This window comes from Thamnophis elegans, chromosome 10, assembly GCF_009769535.1.
Source record: "Thamnophis elegans isolate rThaEle1 chromosome 10, rThaEle1.pri, whole genome shotgun sequence".
Taxonomy (NCBI): Eukaryota; Metazoa; Chordata; class Lepidosauria; order Squamata; family Colubridae; genus Thamnophis; species Thamnophis elegans.
Window position 1 is genome coordinate 4,841,028 of NC_045550.1, and position 14,885 is coordinate 4,855,912.

General features: G+C 39.4%; 1 protein-coding gene across 1 annotated transcript in view; it reads left to right on the top strand.

The window, feature by feature from the left end:
- The first annotated feature begins 239 nt into the window (after window positions 1–239).
- The window catches only part of C10H10orf90 (chromosome 10 C10orf90 homolog), a 52,969-nt gene continuing 38,323 nt past the window's right edge, over window positions 240–14,885 (top strand). The window contains exon 1 of the mRNA XM_032225577.1: window positions 240–249. Coding sequence (XP_032081468.1) covers window positions 240–249 — 10 coding nt within the window. The remainder of the gene's footprint in view (window positions 250–14,885) is intronic.

A 14,885-nucleotide genomic window follows, 5' to 3' on the forward strand; every position in this document is an offset into this window, starting at 1 on the left:
TTTATGCACACTTTTATACGTGTTCATATCTAAAATTGAGGATGGGGAACCCTGGGGATTTAGACTCATTAGTGATTGGCTCAGTGTATGCTTTGCCCTTAACCAAGTATTTTCCTTCAAAAAATTTAACAGAAATCTATCCAGACTACCCACCAGCTGCATGATACTGTTTGCTATATAAAAGAGATTGCTTTTCCACACAGCATGAACAAAAAGCCATCTAGGGAAAGGCAACAAAGATGGTTCAAGGTATGGCTAGTTTATCTTGGTCAAAGGGGGAAATAACATTTGAATGAAAAGTTAAACAGAAGGAATGTTGCGTTCAAGTTGGAAAACTGCAACTCACTCTATCAACACATCATAAAGGCTATGCTTTGTTTTTTTTAGTTATTATTATTTTATTTTATTTTATCAATTTTATATATACATTCACAATTATATGATCTCATAACTATTATTAATAATATGTATTTATAATAATTTTTCCCTACAGTTGACAATATACTTGAAGATTGCTTTTTTAACATCCCATAGATCCATCTTATCTTACAACGGTCCTACTTCTTCTTCCCTCCCTCCCTCTTTCCTTCCCTCGTTTCTTCTCTCCTACTCCCCTTCCTTCCCTCCCTCCTTCCCCTACCCTCCTTCTCTCCTTCCCTCCTTCCTTCCCTCCTTCCTTCCTTCCCTCCTTTCTTTTCTCCTTCTCTCCTTCCTTTCCCCCTTCCTTTCCTCCTTCCTTTCGCCCTTCCTTCTCTCCTACATTCCCTCCTTCCTTCCCTCCTTCCTTCCCTCCTTTCTTCTCTCCTTCTCTCCTTCCTTCCCTTCTTCCTTCCCTCCTTGCTTCCCTCCCTCCTTCCCTCCCTCCTTCCTACCCCCTTTCTTCTCTTTCTTCTCACCTTCCTTCCTTCCTCCTCTCCTTTCCCTTCTCTCCTTCCCCTTCCTCCCCTTTACCCTTCCCCTCTTCTTCCCATTCCTCCCCTCTTTCCTACTCTTACCTTCCCTCCCATTCTTCCTCTGCCTTTCCCTTTCTCCTATTCTCATAAAGGCTATGCTTTGTACAGTGCATAGTGAGTCTGTGTGAACATTGCTAATGGAAGTAGCCTGCTTGTTTTCTTAGCTATTTGTTCTCTTGTTTTCCCCACTGCTTTAGATTTTCATGTCTTTTTTCATTAGCTTTTAAGTCTTTTTTTTCAACTAGGATAATAGCTAAACTCTATTTCCATCCAATTGCCATTCTAGCTGTTCTCTGTGGGTTGCATATATTTTGAGTGTGTTGTTTGGAAAGCTAGAAATACTATTCTAGATAGCCTTAATGAGAGATACATGCCTGAATCTCCAGACAATACTGTTCCCAGAATATGAAAAGTGGCTTGCATTATCTCATCTTTTTAAGTTGCTTTTTTCCCCCTTGTTTTGTCTCTTGTCCAGTACTTGCTTCTACATAACTCCGTAAGAAATAATTGACAGCTGTTTGTATTTTATTCTGGCCCATCTACAATTCCTTGTACAAAAACATGAGGCAGCCTTTGGAAAGATTTATTGTGTAATGCTAAAAGAAAATGTTTACCAAATGCAGTTCCAGAGATTATTTAATACTTTCATATATTTGCCAACTCAATGGCACCGAATGCTGATTTTAGATTTTGTTTTCGACACATGTTTAAAATTGCTACGGCTGTATCTAAGTCCACATTTCAATTGATATTTTTTTAAAGGTAATTCACCAGTTTTCCATTATTACTCAGTGTCTAAACAATCGAAGTATATAAACACTCCTTTGTTGCTAGCCACGACAGGCAGGTGTTTTCCTACCATTTTCTTGCTTATATTAATTTTTATTTCTAGTGTGACTTCTTAACAAATGTGGCAAAAAGGTTTTAAAATTAGATGCAACTCCCTTAACAACCACCTTGCTTATCAATGTAAATTCTGATCTCAATTGTGGTCTACCTGCATACTTTTGATATAATAACATCTTTTTTGTTCATAGAAAAACATAGATGTGTTTACCATTAGGCCACAGTTTTTTAAAAAAAATAGTGCTTCAATTTAGTTGTGATTTGGATTTAAACCAGAGGTGGGTTCCTACCAGTTTGCACCTATTCGGTAGAACCGGTTCGTCAAATCTACCGAACCGGTTAGAAGAGGTTCCACCAGTGGACCCGGAAAGCAGGCCACACCTACAGAAGAGGTTCCAAACATTTTTTGAAACCCACCACTGGTGGGTGTGTAATATCCCGCAGTTATCTACGCATTAATAATGATCTAGTAATATTTCCTTATACATTTTAGGGACCTTTCCTTACATAATTGGTGTTTTCTTTCATACTTTTGGATTTATAATTTCTGTTTCCGTTAGTTGGCAATTGCTAAAACCAATCCCACGTGAAAAAGTATTCAAAGCCTTCTTGATTTTAATCGTCAATTTATTTATTCCTGCACATTGTAATATTTATTCATTTACATATCTCTGTTTTTCCACTGTTGTGCAAACACAATTCCAGCAGCTGCTAACATGTGTAAAATTAAATATATATTATACTCCCTTTCAAATAGCCAACAAAACATTTCTGGTTTTAATTCCATATCTTGCTTTACGATTGCTTCTAACCACTAACTTCTGAATAGCTACTTGGACCGACCTAAGTACTAATTCATAATTTCATATCCGGTCACATGGGCGGCAAGCCACTCCCATCCGGTGACATGGACAGCAAGCCACTCCCATCCGGTCACAGGGGTGGCAAGCCACTCCCACAAAGGAGGCCACACCCACAGAGTAGGTTCCAACAATTTTTGAAACCCACCACTATGATTTAAACATATTAAAGTCAGTTCCAATTAACTGGACAGCTAGATTTGTCTTATGCTTTTAATGCTGAGGATTATCCATGTATTTGTCTCTGGGTGTAACCTTCCATAATGTGCCAGAGAATCCTATCCTTCGACAGCATGCAGGGGACATCTGCGGGAGATCTTCTGCGAATTCCAAATGTACCCTTAGAATATTAATGCATCGTCATCATCAGAGCCAGCCCAAGAAATTTTGCACTGCAAGACAAGAAAGACTTTCCCTATTTCCATAGGCGGTAACTGACCAGATTGATAAATGAAGTTTTCTTCCATACTGCAGAGTGGGAAATGTGCTTCATTTCAGGCGAGGGCAGCAGGTTAGCAGAGGGCGTGCAGAGCATGCTGTGAAGAAGCTACAGTTCTGTCCTGCAGCAAAGGAACAACTCCGGTTCAGTTACTACTGTTCCTCCCATACAGCCGACAGCTGAGGCAAACATCTCATTCGGTTTAGCAGCACGGCAGGCCCTGATCCTCACTCCTTTTAAAACAATTACTTTATTCAGGGCTGCAGCAGCCAGTCAGAACGCGGGGGTGGGGGGGGTGACTATATTGTTCAGATCTCATGGGGAAAAAGGAAAGCGTGGTTTTGTTCTTCTCCCCTCTTATCTGTAAAATTAGCTTTCCCCTGCTGTGCGGCATAGTGCTAAATTGGTTCCAACCTGCAATCTGAGCTTTTATAGCTTTATGGTGAGAAACTCAAGGAAAAAGGGAAGGATATCACCTCTCCTCTCTCTTAAAACATTGTAGAAAGCCGAAAGATTCAAAACACACCAGTGGTGGGTTTCAAAAATTGTTCGAACCTAATCTGTGGGTGTGGCCTCCTTTGTGGGAGTGGCTTGATGCCCATGTGACCGGATGGGAGTGGCTTGCCGCCCATGTGACCGGATATGAAGATGCCGACGACACTTGTCAGAACCACCTTAAATTACCTCACACACAGCACTGGCATGCATAAGAATAGGATGTAAACTTGTTTTTTAAAAGGCATCTTTGGTTTGCGTTAAAACAACTTCAACACACGCAATGTTCTGATTGCCCCACGAACGCAGTAGTCATCCTTACCTTTCACAGAGGCACTGAGTTTTATAAATAGGAGCATGATAGTGTAGAATAATCATATCCAAGGACCAGTGGTGGGTTTCAAAATTTTTTGGAGCCTCTTCTGTAGGCGTGGCCTGCTTTCCGGGTCCACTGGTGGAACCTCTTTTAACTGGTTTGGTAGATTTGACGAACCGGTTCTACCGAATAGGTGCGAATTGGTAGGAACCCACCTCTGAAACACACCCACCCACACTCAAACTCACTACGATACACATTCTTTGTCTACTAACACTTCTATCTCTAATGGTTTCCTCCAGGATTACTAATTAAAACTTTATAAGTAGTACATCTTTCTTTGTAATATTCATTGTAGTTAGATGCATAGAGTATGTGAAAAAGGCAGCGTATATGATATAATGCGGGATCCTGGATAAGATGCTTTTAAAACCAGTCTATATCACAATCTGACCTATATACAATCATATTAAGTACTTGTTACTGTGGTGCTCTCTGAGCTTAGTTGTTTTAGCAATAGCAATAGCAATAGCAGTTAGACTTATATACCGCTTCATAGGGCTTTCAGCCCTCTCTAAGCGGTTTACAGAATCAGCATATTGCCCCCACAGTCTGGGTCCTCATTTTACCCACCTCGGAAGGATGGAAGGCTGAGTCAACCCTGAGCCGGTGAGATTTGAACAGCCGAACTGCAGAACAGCAGTCAGCTGAAGTAGCCTGCAGTGCTGCACTCTAACCACTGCGCCACCTCGGCTGTTTTCTTGCAGGTGTTTCATTACCCAAATTAGGTAACACCATCAGTGTTAGTCTTAGTGCTAGTTTCGGTGATGAAACATTGCAATATAGCAACCAAACTCAGAGACCCACCAAGCCCCCCCGCCCATTTCACCCTGAGCTACAAATATTCTCCTTTATTGGTACTTATATTGTATATCTAAACTGTCCTTCATCCTTGCTTTTACCAGGAATATGTATAAACTTAGGAAAACAAAACTTAATATAGTACAATGGAATAAAAGTAACAACACAAGAAATAGAAAAATATACTACTATACGGTACAAAAGTATTGGATTTCTATACTTCTCTAATTTATCAGAACTAGCCAAACTGAAAGGATTTTTGGGTAATCTGCAGTGATGGGATTCAGCCAGTTCGCACCTATTCAGGAGAACCGGTTGGTAATTTTCTAAGTAGTTCAGAGAACCGATTGTTGGAAGAAATCTCCTTTTGTTTTTTTTTCCACTTTACAAGGCTAATCCTGTAAGGAAGGCAGGAAGGAAACATTCTGGTGTTGTTTCTAGCCTCATCTTTATTGACCTGCTTACAGAAACTGCCTCTCCGGTTAACCCTTATTACCATTGTAACAGCTAAGGTGAAGCGCCCATCGACCTGAGTGACCTTGAGTTGGCCACGCCCACCCAGTCACATGACCACCGAGCCCCACCTACCCAGATGGTCATTAGGGCAGAGAACCGGCTGTTAAATTATTTGAATCCCACCACTTGGTAGTCTGTATCAACTGGTATTAAAAATCCCCAAACCTAAAAGTGTTTTTATTCACAGTGGTGAGTGATCACTATATACCTGGTCTGTTATGCAAAGTATATGTAGGGAGCCACTTGGCTGTGTTAGTGATTTGGATTGTTGTTTCTTGGCTGTCTGTATTTCAACTTTTGTAGCATTTGTAATAAGCAGCAGATAGAAGTCATGGGAAATGGATAGTGGAGACAAGGATGAGAATAGCAATAGCAATAGCAGTTAGACTTATATACCGCTTCATAGGGCTTTCAGCCCTCTCTAAGCGGTTTACAAAGTCAGCATATTGCCCCCAATAACAATCCGGGTCCTCATTTTACCCACCTCGGAAGGATGGAAGGCTGAGTCAACCTTGAGCCGGTGAGATTTGAACAGCCGAACTGCAGAACTTCAGTCAGCTGAAGTAGCCTGCAGTGCTGCATTTAACCACTGCGCCACCTCGGCTCAAGAGGATGAAGCCGCCAACTGAAACAAACAAGGTCCTTAAAAGCCAGAGGCTGATTTTTTAGAAGCAGTTATAATTTAGGAAGATCAAAAAACTGAAATTTGACTAAGGTAGAACTAAACATTCTTAATTCTTCTTTATAGATAAGAATCTTTGAATTCTTATCTAAAATGTTATTAATTTTTTTAAAAAAATTGTAGTACTGCAGCTTTCATGCTAGTTCAGTGATTAAATGGTGTCTGAGTTTGAATGCACTCCTAGAATTCCACTTCTTGGGGTCTGATGAGAACACTGCTTAAATTTTCAAACCAAGTTTAATATATCTTTTAGAGGTTTTTTTTTTAAAAAAATTAAGCTTGTTTTTGTTCATTTCTTATGAGCTTGTTTTGTTTTCAAAAAGGAGTGAAGAAAAATAGCTAAAAACTCTAGAAAACATCTCTACGATTCAGAGCCAGATAGTTTCTATGTAACATTTTTAATTTTATTTTATTTTTTCATTTTTTTAAAATCTTTGTATTTGCCAGAATGACAGTACATATTTTGGAGACCCTATCATTCTCACAGATGAGATTCACACATTGTAACTTAAATTGCTGTGTTAACATAGAAGATTATCTAAGTATGCTAAATTACCTGTGAATTTTGTTAAGTTAATAAATGCTCACGTATAAGAGTATTTACCTCTTATATCATGGTACATCTCTTCTACAATAATTTCTATTCCACAGTTCCTTAACAAGAGTTTGAAAATGGCCCAGAATTACAGTATCTTCATTATTGTAGGCTTTGTAGCACCAAGCACAAGACATAAAAATGCTTGAGGGAACACAGATTCTCTAGTAACAAAAATCCTTTCTCAAAAGGGGAAGGTTTTACTCAAAAGGTTTTACTCAAAAAAAGTTTTACTCAAAAGGGGAAAAATAAAAACTCAAGCATTCTGGGCTACATCCCCTGCTGAATATTGGGAGAAATTTTGCAGGAATCTTGTCACTTTTAATTCTATGTGTTTATTCGGCTCTTAAGGCCTTTGAAGGACGTGCGAGTGGAGGTAACATTCAGGAATCACAGAAAGGATGAGGAAGTCATGGTTTCCATTGTTTCCACTACTAATTTCCACAGAGTTCTAGGGTTTACCAGCTAAACCTGACCTCAGAGCAATTATTTCTGTACTACAACAGAGTTGGAAATAACCAACCACCCTCCCCCCAAAAATATATATATATTTGGGGATTGTAAGAAGAGAAGCAGATATGGGAGTGCCACAAAACTTTGGGTGGAAATGTTCTGAGTGGAATGTAGGGAAGTACATAATGCCAGATCATGCCATTCTGTCCATCTCTTGTTTCAAAGGATTTTTTTCCAATTTGGCACTACAGTATTGATTAGGTTATATTGTTGTTTCCATGACATGTGTCTGTTCCAGTGGTGGGTTTCAAAAATTGTTCGAACCAACTCTGTGGGTGTGGCCTCCTTTGTGGGAGTGGCTTGCCGCCCATGTGACCGGATGGGAGTGGCTTGTCGCCCATGTGACCGGATATGAAGATGCCGACGACACTTGTCAGAACCACCTTAAATTACCTCACACGCAGCACTGGCATGCATAAGAATATGATGTAAACTTGTTTTTTAAAAGGCATCTTTGGTTTGCGTTAAAACAACTTCAACACACACAATGTTCTGATTGCACCACAAACGCAGGAGTCATCTTTACCTTTCACAGAGGCACTGAGTTTTATAAATAGGAGCATGATAGTGTAGAATAATCATATCCAAGGACCAGTGGTGGGTTTCAAAAATGTTTGGAACCTCTTCTGTAGGTGTGGCCTGCTTTCCGGGTCCACTGGTGGAACCTCTTCTAACCGGTTCGGTAGATTTGACGAACCGGTTCTACCAAATAGGTGCGAATTGGTAGGAACCCACCTCTGTTCTGCTCATTGTTTTCTGTCCCTCCCTACAGCATACCACTTTCTTCTATTGCCTGTTTATTTCTCAGAAAAAGCCACTCTACAAGGCCTCTATGCATTGGTGTCCGAAATGCATTATCTTTTATAGTTTTGCAAACTATATGGATTATGCAGTCTTAATTTTAGACTTGTCTTACATAGGGGACAGGGAAGTGAATGATTATTTAGAATGAGGGTTCCAGCTGAGTGGGCCCAGAAAACCTGAACCCATTCTGATTGTAGAAAGAGTGTGTAGCGAAACCATCAAAGTTTAATAGAAATCACAGCTGGAGAGAAATCTTCTTGCCAAATAGGATGAGCTTCTTCATTTTTTTCCCCTTGCAAAAAATTGTTTTATTTTAGCTTCACTGCTGTAATTAAGGGGGAGCTTACTGTAATTCCATTACCAAAAAGGTCATTGAACCAGCAGAGCCTCCTTGTAGCTCCCACTGGGAGCGTATGAAAGAGACAATATATTAAATATGTTTAGGAAATTAAGAGAGACGGGATAGGAAAAAGAGAGAATGTGTGGAAGGGGAGAGACTCAATCTCTATTTCAGGAACAATACTAGAGCAATTTAGGAAGTACCTTCCTAGTGTCAACTGCGGTAGGATCAGCTTGGTATTTTATATCACAATGAACAGATTGAGATGTGTGATCTACTTCTGTTTTCCAGCAGACTCCTGAGATTCACTATCAGAAACAAGTGCAAATTAATCATTCTGGGAATAGACAATTAAAATTGTAGAAAAGAGCATATCTGAACTTGAGCTCAGCCTAAGAATATATTTTCAGTTCCAGAACAGATGTCTGATTATGTCTTTACACATAAAAACACATGCTAATTTTTTTTCTCAACCACCTTCATTTTAGCAACTTGAGTATTGTTATTGGTATGAGAGAAAGCTAATTTGTTATAATAGTGGATCCAAATTTATTTTCTGCCCATTCATCATAGTTATTAATAGCAAATGTTATTTGAGCTCCAATCTTGGTGAAACCAAATTAGCACCATTAGCACTAAATTTATAGTTTTGGAAAGTTATTCTTTAATTTGTCATATTTTTTATCATCAAATTAGGGAGGAGCGATCATTTTCTCTCATATAATATATTAAAATAACTTGGCTGGCACAATGCCTTTGGGTTGCTTTAGTTGATAGGAAAGACGTGATGGATGTTGATGGATGAAGTTGATGGATTTTCAGGTCTTTTAGGTTAGCAATTCAGCACATCCAAACAGTATAATCAAATAATTCCTTAATGAGTTATGAGTTATGAGTTATGAAAGTTTATTTATATGCCGCCCTTTTCCCTGGGGGGACTCAGGGCGGCTTACAACTCAAGGGGGGGGGAAACAAACATTTAACACATGAGAACGATACATAATTAAAAAACACAACATTCATACCATTCGGGTGGGTTACAGTCTTTAGCCCCAGGCCTGACGGGATAGCCAGATTTTAAGGGCTGTGCGGAAGGTCTGGAGGGTGGTGAGGGTACGAATCTCCACAGGGAGATCGTTCCAAAGGGTCGGAGCTACTACCGAGAAGGCTCTCCTCCGCGTGGTTGCCAGTCGACACTGACCGGCAGATGGAACTCGGAGGAGGCCTAATCTATGTGATCTAATTGGTCGCGTGGAGGTAATTGGCAGTAGGCAGTCTCTCAAGTACCCAGATCCACTACCATGAAGGGCTTTATGGGTGACAAATAGCACCTTGAAGCGCACCCGGAGATCAACAGGCAGCCAGTGCAGCTCGCGGAGGATAGGTGTTATGTGGGTGAAACGAGGTGCACCCACAATCACTCGCGCGGCCGCATTCTGGACTAGCTGAAGTCACCGGATACTCTTCAAGGGCAGCCCCATGTAGAGCACATTGCAGTACTCCAGCCTAGAGGTCACAAGGGCACGAGTGACTGTTGTGAGGGCCTCCCGGTTCAGGTAGGGGCGCAACTGGTGCACCAGGCGAACCTGGGCAAATGCCCCCCTGGTCACAGCTGACAAATGGTGGTCAAAAGTCAGGTGTGGGTCCAGGAGGACTCCCAATTCCCATACCTATTCAAAATTATACAAGAATAAGCATGCATAAGGGTTAACATAAGGTTAGAGCAGGGCAGTTAAATCTGATTATTCCAATTTACTTTGAAAAGTACTGTACAGGTCAGAGGTGGGTTCCTACCAGTTCGCACCTATTCGGTAGAACCGGTTCGTCAAATCTACCGAACCGGTTAGAAGAGGTTCCACCAGTGGACCCGGAAAGCAGGCCACACCTACAGAGGAGGTTCCAAAAATTTTTGAAACCCACCACTGGTCCTTGGATATGATTATTCTACACTATCATGTTCATATTTATAAAACTCAATGCCTCTGTGAAAGGTAAGGATGACTACTGCGTTTGTGGTGCAATCAGAACAGTGCTGTGTGTGAGGTAATTTAAGGTGGTTCTGACAAGTGTCGTTGGCATCTTCATATCCGGTCACATGGGCGGCAGGCCACTCCCATCCGGTCACATGGGTGGCAAGCCACTCCCACAAAGGAGGCCACACCCACAGGGTTGGTTCGAACAATTTTTGAAACCCACCACTGGTACAGGTGAACTTCAAAGTTTATTATAGAAAAGGGAAGTCATAAGCCAGACAGTTTTGGGTGATTGATATTTCTTCATAAAGAATAGCATAAATGTTGGTTGGATAGGTTTTTTTTAAAAAAATCCTCAAACTTAAGCATATAACTTTGGCGTTTTAATAAAATTACATGTTAAAATGGACTGACATTGACACCAGCATCACTTTCATTCATCTCCTTGTGTTTCTAAATAGCATAAAGCCAGTTCTGGGCTTCGTTGGGAAATATGATTCTGGCAAAATACATATATCTTTTGACAAGAAGGCCAGCTGCTTTTTTCCTGGGTAAACCTATAGAAGAGTCTCAGTTCCAAAGATCTAGGTTTATTCATCCATTATACATTGGAATCTCAATAATCAGTCATTTGGGCTAATGGCCATTTATTAATTTGTCTTTTATTCCGAATCAGATTACATTGTTCACTAATCTTCTCACATTTCCACTCCAAGAAGCTTAACAGAAAGCTACATAAATTGCGATAAATTTCTGCCCCCAAAATAGAGAAAGCCTACCTGTAGTCGAATATCTGTGTCAAACAGCGGGCTGCTGCAATATGTTTATGAAATAAATTACACCAATAATGTATCTTTTATGAAGCATACCTTAATTCTTGACAATTATTTCCCCAGTGGCTGTCTTAAAGTTGTAGCATGTACAACCTTGTACTGTGGAAATGGAAATGAAATGTCGGTGCTGCTTAAGAAGGCTTTAATTTGTAATCACAGGTAGTCTTGTTAGGAAAAAAAATAACATGATTAAAAACAGTTTAGGGAACTAGCAAGTGAAGAGGCTAATGATCGTACACAGTTTTTTAGTCATGGTGAGACAGCACTACTTCTTTGAAATGTAAAAGTATATTAATGAATTCGATCCTTCAATTTAAAAAAAATTGCTGTTTTGTAAATGACACAAGGAGTGTGAAATGGTATATCATGTATGGTTTGCAATTGGTTTTCCTTTTCTTAATTTTTAATAGATGCACATGGATTCTCAGGAAGCAACAGAAAGCAAAGCAGGAAAGACAAATACCACGAAGTTGCATCTGATTCCTTTCTGGAGCAATCATCTAAAAAGGAATTAATAATAAATGGTAGGATTTCTTTGAAAGACAAACATCTACCCAAAGGTACATCAGAGTCCAAAGAGAGAAATGCTCAAGTTTTGCAAAACCACAAGTTTTCTGATCTTACACACCACATCAAGGTATCATCAAAATCATTATTGGATGAAAATGATTGTAACGGTAAAGTTCCATGCTCCAAAGGTAAGCATAGCTTCAATTATAAGGAGTAAAAATTTACATTATAATTAAATGGCATAGTATTGTACTAGGAGGTTTCTCTGCAGCGGTCTGCTTTGAAATGTTTGCATTGGAATGCAATGGATTCCCATGCATTTATATAAAGCCAGGATGATGTCTTTAGCAGAAACTTTCATCAACTCCTTCTTAAAGTTTCAGTTTGTTCATCAATCCACAAACATTTATTATATGAAATAATTTAATAAATGCTATTTTCAGTAATATTCAACTATTACTACCACTACTAATAATAATAACAACAACAACAACATAATACGTCAAGACTCTAGAAAGAGTGCAGAGAAGAGCAGCAAAGAGGATTAGGGGACTGGAGGCTAAAACATATGAAGAATGGCTGCAGGAACTGGGTATGTCTAGTTTAATGGAAAGAAGGTTTAGGAGTGACAGGATAACAATGTTCCAATATCTAAGGGACTGATACAAAGAAGAGAAGGTGGTCAACCTATTCTCAAAGCATCTGAAGGCAGAACAAGAAGCAATGGATGGAAACTAATCAAGGAGAGAACCAACCTAGAACTAAGAAATTTCCTGACAGTTAGAACAATTCAGAGGTGGGTTCCTACTAGTTCGCACCTATTCGGTAGAACCGGTTCGTCAAATCTACCGAACCGGTTAGAAGAGGTTCCACCAGTGCACCCGGAAAGCAGGCCACACCTACAGAAGAGGTTCCAAAATTTTTTGAAACCCACCGCTGGTGGGTGTGTAATGTCCCGCAGTTATCTACGCATTAATAATGATCTAGTAATATTTCCTTATACATTTTAGGGACCTTTCCTTACATAATTGGTGTTTTCTTTCATACTTTTGGATTTCTAATTTCTGTTTCCGTTAGTTGGCAATTGCTAAAACCAATCCCACGTGAAAAAGTATTCAAAGCCTCCTTGATTTTAATTGTCAATTTATTTATTCCTGCACATTGTAATATTTATTCATTTACATATCTCTGTTTTTCCACTGTTGTGCAAACACAATTCCAGCAGCTGCTAACATGTGTAAAATTAAATATATATTATACTCCCTTTCAAATAGCCAACAAAATATTTCTGGTTTTAATTCCATATCTTGCTTTACGATTGCTTCTAACCACTAACTTCTGAATAGCTACTTGGACCGACCTAAGTACTAATTCATAATTTCATATCCGGCCACATGGGCGGCAAGCCACTTCCATCCGGTCACATGGGTGGCAAGCCATTCCCACAAAGGAGGCCATACCCACAGAGTAGGTTCCAACGATTTTTGAAACCCACCACTGAAAGACAGCAACAGACAGTAAATGCAGACTCTGCAAAGAAGCTGAAGAAACGGTTGACCATCTAGTTAACCGCTGCAAGAAGACCGAACAGATTGACTGCAACAGTGGCATGACAAAATACCAAAAGGTGCATTGGAAGAACTGCAAGAAATACCTTTTGCCTGCAAGCAATAATTAGTGGGAACCACAAAATAATCCAAGCAACTATCAATAAAGTATTTTATACTGTTCCCAAAAAGGTGCAGAACATATAGTTTGTTTGTTTGCTGGTCTGAAAAAGTTTCTAGTATGTACAAAATAATTTCTTTCTGCAACTCGCTCTGTGAAACAATGTCCTAGGTTTATTGTCAGTTTGGCAAGAAAGGGACATCAATGATGCTTTATTTGTTATTCTAATTAAACCTGCATTTTTTAGTGAGAGGCTCATATAGCATTTTGTAAATGGCTATTTGAATTTCAGATGCAACTTCCTCTCTGAATTAATAAATTAAACGAGAAAATGTTGATCATAAAAGAACACTTAATCAGGATAATAAATAATGAAAACAATTTAAAAATCTGACTAGATTAATTTATAATGAATTGGTATCATGTTTTAATATTTATTTTATTAGTTTCTCATCTATTAGTAATAGCACTTTAGGGGGTATAATTGCCAGAGAAAGAATAATCCAGAATATAAACATATTCTATCCATCATTAGTGAAGCAACTAAAGTTAGATCAAAACATTCCATATATCATGTTATGAGTAGAAATGTGTAATTGGTGTAGAAGTATATTATAAACTCTGTTGAATTCTTTGAGAATGTTCCAGAGGTGGGTTCCTACCAGTTCGCACCTATTCGGTAGAACCGGTTCGTCAAATCTACCAAACCGGTTAGAAGAGGTTCCACCAGTGGACCCAGAAAACAGGCCACATCTACAGAAGAGGTTCCAAAAATTTTTGAAACCCACCACTGGTCCTTGGATATGATTATTCTACACTATCATGCTCATATTTATAAAACTCAGTGCCTCTGTGAAAGGTAAGGATGACTACTGCGTTTGTGGTGCAATCAGAACATTGCATGTATTGAAGTTGTTTTAACGCAAACCAAAGATGCCTTTTAAAAAACAAGTTTACATCCTATTCTTATGCATGCCAGTGCTGTGTGTGAGGTAATTTAACGTGGTTCTGACAAGTATCGTCGGCATCTTCATATCCGGTCACATGGGCGGCAAGCCACTCCCACAAAGGAGGCCACACCCACAGAGTAGGTTCGAACAATTTTTGAAACCCACCACTGGAATGTTCCACCCCATTGACCACCTCACCCACATTGTAGCAGATGAACATTAGTATTAAGTACAGTTTCTGAAAGTATGCTGGTGAATGTTGCATGCAACATGGCACTTGCTTTTAAAACGAGCTTCCATCAGAGGAATTCACATTTTAAAAGCTGGATGAAATGCTAAATGTCAAAGGATTAAAGTAAAATTATCTGCATCAAAATAAGTTGTTGCAATTTTCATTGGTTGTTACATAAATTAGAGGTTGGATATAAAACCTTTAAGTTATAAGAATTTGCAAACATAAACCATTAGGACAATTTTGAGTTCAAAACAAATGAGAACTGCCAGTCTAGGATATTGCCTAATTAAAGTGAAATGGGTAGTAAAATAAATAGGATTTTTCAAGGGTGAAGTGCTCTGAAGTCTGCTACTGGTTCGCTTTGCGCGCATGTGTGTGTGAAGCGAACCGGTAGCAGACTTCAGAGAATTTCACCCCTGAAGGTAAGTAGAACAGGGAGGGGGGGTGGGGGAAATAGGTTTAGGTTTATTAGATTTATATGCCGCCCTTCTCCCAA